This window comes from Ctenopharyngodon idella, chromosome 6 (assembly GCF_019924925.1).
Source record: "Ctenopharyngodon idella isolate HZGC_01 chromosome 6, HZGC01, whole genome shotgun sequence".
In the NCBI taxonomy this organism is placed as follows: Eukaryota; Metazoa; Chordata; class Actinopteri; order Cypriniformes; family Xenocyprididae; genus Ctenopharyngodon; species Ctenopharyngodon idella.
This window is the reverse complement of record NC_067225.1, coordinates 15,088,588-15,093,653: the sequence shown is the minus strand read 5'-3', so window position 1 is coordinate 15,093,653 and position 5,066 is coordinate 15,088,588. Positions and strand designations below refer to the sequence as shown.

The 5,066-nt window shown below is 36.3% G+C and overlaps 1 protein-coding gene across 1 annotated transcript; it reads left to right on the top strand.

The window, feature by feature from the left end:
* The first annotated feature begins 1,440 nt into the window (after positions 1-1,440).
* mif4gda (MIF4G domain containing a) lies at positions 1,441-5,066 on the top strand. Its single transcript, XM_051896582.1, has 6 exons — positions 1,441-1,535; positions 1,795-1,868; positions 2,006-2,115; positions 2,287-2,442; positions 2,537-2,629; positions 4,272-5,066. The coding sequence occupies exons 2-6, from the start codon at positions 1,805-1,807 to the stop codon at positions 4,497-4,499; spliced, it is 651 nt and encodes a 216-aa protein (XP_051752542.1). The 5' UTR covers positions 1,441-1,535; positions 1,795-1,804; the 3' UTR covers positions 4,500-5,066.

Below are 5,066 nucleotides of genomic sequence, written 5' to 3'. Positions count from 1 at the left end.
TTTGAATTTTACAAAATTATCTTTAAAATACAGTATCCTGAAAAAGGGACTTTTCTGTACCTTTTTTAGTTTATTTACCTGTCATATAATGAAATAATGTTTTAGGTTTAGCTGCAGTAAACCTCAACAATAGAAATGCACACAAGGCATCAGTTTGCTGTCTGAATAGTGCAGTTTCATAATGCTGGAGATTATATACACCTGCATAATGTAGATTATGAGAGAAATACATTTCATAAACCAACAAGTGTTGCTTTTACTATTATGTTAATTAAGCTGTGTATTAATAGTGTTTGCAATGTGTAATTTCTGAACAGTAAAATGGTAGTGTGGTTGGCACATGGACTAATAAAAGAATAAACAATCATTCATACATTTACCTTAATACATACATAATACACACAACATATTTGTCCAGTATAACATAAAAAGGAGGTGAAGGGAACTCTAAAGTCTATCCACTTCTTATCTACATTATTTAAAATGCCTTGTCCCATGCAGGGTCACAGGAATGCTGGGGCCAGTCCTAGCATCTTGGGCCATAGGCAGGGAAACACCCTGGGTGGATGGCCAGCAACTTTAATCCTGAATTTGAAAATAATTAGGAATGTTTATGTGTATTTAACCCAATAACTTAACTGCATGCTGCCATCTTCGCTCATGGGAGCTCTGTTCTCGGCACAGACGTTTTTAAGCCAGTCACCTGAGCCAAAAAAAAAATGGTATGTGACCTAATGTACTCTGAAGCTGCTGAAAAACGACGACATGACAACGTTGATTGGGTGCTTTTGTCAGAATACTGCTACTGGAGTTATTTTTGGGTAGACAATGGAAAAGAACAGCTAACTACCCACATCCTGACGCATTGGGACACAAACTAGACCTACAGGACTCAATATATTTTCAGGTAGATCTTTAACTCTGACAACAACTGTGTCCACATAAAATAAGTAGGCTATTCGTGAGCAACATGTAGCCTTAATCATATAAACACTCTTTCGGTGGCATAAAATGCTCATGCATTTTCAATTCCATTGTAACGTTATTATTATAATTCAGACAGACTTGTTTCTCTTTTACCTGTGGTGAATAAATTGTCCATGGCGAAAATGTTTTCAACTGTAGTGTTTATCACTTTGACTGTATTTATTTTTTTCTTTTTTTTCTTCAAGAATTCCTTTTCAGGTTGTCTCAGGTTGGAGTAATGCGTACCGCAAGGTAACAACCACTTGTTATTTGTCTCCCCCTAGTGACAGCTTGCTAAATAAAGTAATTTTTCAGAACTGCACACAGATGACGAGTAATATTGTGATAATTATGTAAATAGTTTACAGAAGCTCTGTAATTAATACGCGAATACACATTAGTTCGTTTTAAGTGCATAATGATAAGATACTACATGCCATGGTGGTGAACGTGAGTGTTGAACTCAAGTACCCCCAATATTCGGAGGTATGTCCAACACCAACAGCGCATGCGCACTGAACAGTCCACGCCATCAGGAAATAAACACGCGCGAGGATTCCGCGTTTGAAGTAAGAGAGCAATATATGAAATGTGTTATTTCGCAATTCTTTTGCCATAGATTAACTTCTTAACAAAGCTAGAAATTGTGCTAACTTATAAACTACTAAACAATTTAGCACAGCGAAGTCAACGAGATGAACAGTGCACGCGAGCGATCCCTGTCATGTTCTGTGTTGTTGTCATGTAATTCAATTGATAAATGAATGTATTTGTTTATTGTTTGTCTGTGCTCGTCCCCTGTCCTGATTATCTTATATTCTTGCTAAGTTCGAGCAGCATGGATTCAGCATGGGTGGCTTTTGATACGGAAACCCAGACTATGCTTCAAACAGCGATTAACGGTAAACTTTACCTGACTTCTCTGATAGTCCATTAAAATGCTTTGGCAGGATTTTGAAGTAGCATGCCATTAGTATACCTTTGCAGGTTAAGAACTTTAAAAGCACAAATGATTGTATTTTAAACCCCTTCCTCACAGATCCAAAGACAGTTGATTTGGAGAAGCTTTCTAACGCCATTGTAACCCAGTCATTGAAAGACCTCTCATTCTGTAAAGATGCTGGCCGCATATGTTATGCTGTAGTTCAGGTAAGTATTTCTTATGTTACTCATTAACTTGTGACCTTTAATCTAGCTGAAACACAAAGCTGTTTTCATTAACCAACATCTTGTTTTTGTCTGTAAAAACACAGAATGAAATGAACCTCCATTGAAACCCTGTTTTTGTTTTATTACATGGTGAACTTTTGTACTTAATAGGCAGAGGCTCAGAAAGCTGCAACCAGTGAGTTCAGGCGAAAGCTGTTGAATCGTCTACAGCAAGAGTTCATTGCCAGGGAGGAGACTAGAAACCGCTCTGTGCAGGAGTGGGTGTGTGTGGTCACGTTTATTTGCAGCATATTTGATTACATCAAGGTAAAAAATCTAAGTTGCAAGTAGGCAATTTTTAATTTATATTGGATGGTCTGTTTTTCCTCCCTGCATTTTTGACTGGCTTGCTTGTTTTTAGGTAAACAATGCTCCTGTTGTGGCCCTTGTAGATCCAATATATGACTGCCTCTTTACTTTAGCTCAGCCAGATTCCTTGATGAATGAGGAAGAGGTAAGATGTATTTCGGCACATAAACATTTGGAAGTAAATTTCATTTTGGAAAGAATGTATTGCTGTCCATCAACACTATAATTTTTTGAATGTCTGCTGCATTGGAATTGAAACCTTGTTTCAAATTAACATTGTCGAATGCTTGATAAATAGCTTTGTACTTGTAAAACAATTTTGTGAATTTTTTTTATGTCAAATGAGCAGTATATCAAAATTCCCAGCATTCATAAAACTGTAAATAAATTAAAAATACAGAATGACTTGAGGCCCTGACAGTCTTTGAACAAAGTTCGAAAAACCTGAGTAACGAAATACTGATTTCAAACATTCAGATGCCACCCATGCTGCATGTGGTGTTTAGATGAATATTTAAATATGTGCTGTGGACTATCCTCTCAATATTACAACAAATGCACAACAAATATTTACAGCGGTGAGAAGGGAGCATTTGATCATAGGGATGTGGATATGTTTGCACCCGATCTGCAGTTCGGCACTTCAGTCACAGCAAGTCCAGTCATGTAATGTTTATTTATACACCACTTTATACAATACATGTTGCTTCAAAGCAGCATAATAAAAAGGAAAAAAAATAGCATCACTGTTGCCAAGTTCTTTAAATTCAGGAGTCAGAATTTCAGTTATAATTACAACGTCAGTTTTAACTATAAAACAGCTTTCCAGTTTATTCATTTTGGATCAAGTCATGCAGTCAATATCATGTGACAGGATGTGACATCATTCAGACACCTGCAAAGGACCACATGGTTGTGAAGCAAAGTAACTAACTCTCTTTTAACTATTTGAAAAATTCATGTTTTCACTTGCTCATACGCATGTCCTGAAACATCAGGTCATTCGGTACAACTGATATAAAACATGGAAAATGTTGTAATATTTTAAAAACTTTTTACTAAATATAAAATGTTTGATTGTCCTTTTGTTAGCTAGCTAGCTAGATATCAGCCTGTTAGCATTGTTTTAAAATATCGTCATCCGGTATAACCAAAAGGGTCATTCGGTAAAACCGAAATTTTGGTTAAACCGAATGACTTCTGGTGACAAATTTTGTCCATCTTGTAAAAAACAAATATGACAAAAGCAGTGTTAATTGATTATAAAAAAAAACACAATCTCATTGTTAACACTTAATAAAACATCAAAATTAATTATGTCTCTCTTTTTTTTTTTTTTACACTTTTAAAAACCTTATTCGTCAATGACCCATGTACATGTAGTGGTCAAGTTGTAATGCGTACTCTAGCATCAGTTGATTTTATAGGCCATGTTTTGACCTCTTGCACACATTATTTCTGAAAGTGTTTGTGCTTTATTGATTTTATCTATTACACTTTTAAAGGTGATTAATTCATTAACTCATCGATTAACAGTTACTCATTGACATCCCTATGCCAAATGTAGCATGTCCGGATTGTGTTCATACTACATGGATTTTACAGAACATACTACTTTTTAACAGTCAGTGAAGTAAGTTTTTAGTTCATCGTACCATACTCTGACAGTACATGATTTTGGAAGATGCAAAAGACAATATCTTTGGCCATTTGTAACAGATTTCAGCTTTTACTTATTTTGAAACCATGACAATTAAATACAGGAATTTCTTTTGTGTTTCTAACAGGTGGACTGCCTGGTCTTACAGCTTCATCGTGTTGGCGAGCAGCTGGAGCAAACAAACTCCCAGCGCATGAATCAGCTCTTTTACTTGCTGCGGGATGGATTTCTTCTTCAGGAAGACCTCAGCTCCATGACAAGGCTGTTGCTCCTAGAGATCTTGGAGTTCAGGGCCAGTGGCTGGACCCTCACTGAAACTGCACACAAGTACTACTACAGTGAAGTAGCTGACTGAGGAGAGAATGAGGTTCCTTGTTTAGCATTAGGTTTTCAAGAGTTTATTGTTCAAGTTCTAAAGAGTACTTCATGGGAGAAAGAAGTGGAAACCCCATGTAACAGTACTGTGGAACAGTAAGGCAGAGCTCGAGTTCATGCATTTGCATGTGTTTTGTTCGGCGTTTGAGTTCAGCTCAGAATGTTCAGATTTGGTGTTCTCTTTTCTGGAATCTACACTGGATGATGATTCGATGCAATAAGAAAAGCTATCGCTACCAGCCCCAAAACTGAGTCACCAGCAGTATACATGAATGGCAGTTGTATTTTCTTTTCTTTTTTTTTTTTTTTAGTTTGATACAGTGTACACTTAGTTTGTACAGTTTCATTTTTTTTTAATAGTTAAGGGTTAGTGCCATATCAGTGGAAGATGCTCTGACTTTTACCTGTGTTGTAAGTACATTAGGATGCCTTGTAAAAGTTTCTTAATTTTATATTAATTTATCAAATGGCCTACATTGTCAAAGTTTCTGTTTGGGCCAATATGTGTGAAAATAAAAGTTCAGTCTTGTTGGCTGCTGTAAGATTA

Coding starts and splice junctions, on each gene's coding strand:
- mif4gda (XM_051896582.1), top strand. CDS start 1,805: ATGGATTCAGCATGGGTGGCTTTTGATACGGAAACCCAGACTATGCTT. Junction 1,869..2,005: donor GCTTCAAACAGCGATTAACG/GTAAACTTTACC, acceptor CCTTCCTCACAG/ATCCAAAGACAGTTGATTTG. Junction 2,443..2,536: donor GCATATTTGATTACATCAAG/GTAAAAAATCTA, acceptor GCTTGTTTTTAG/GTAAACAATGCTCCTGTTGT.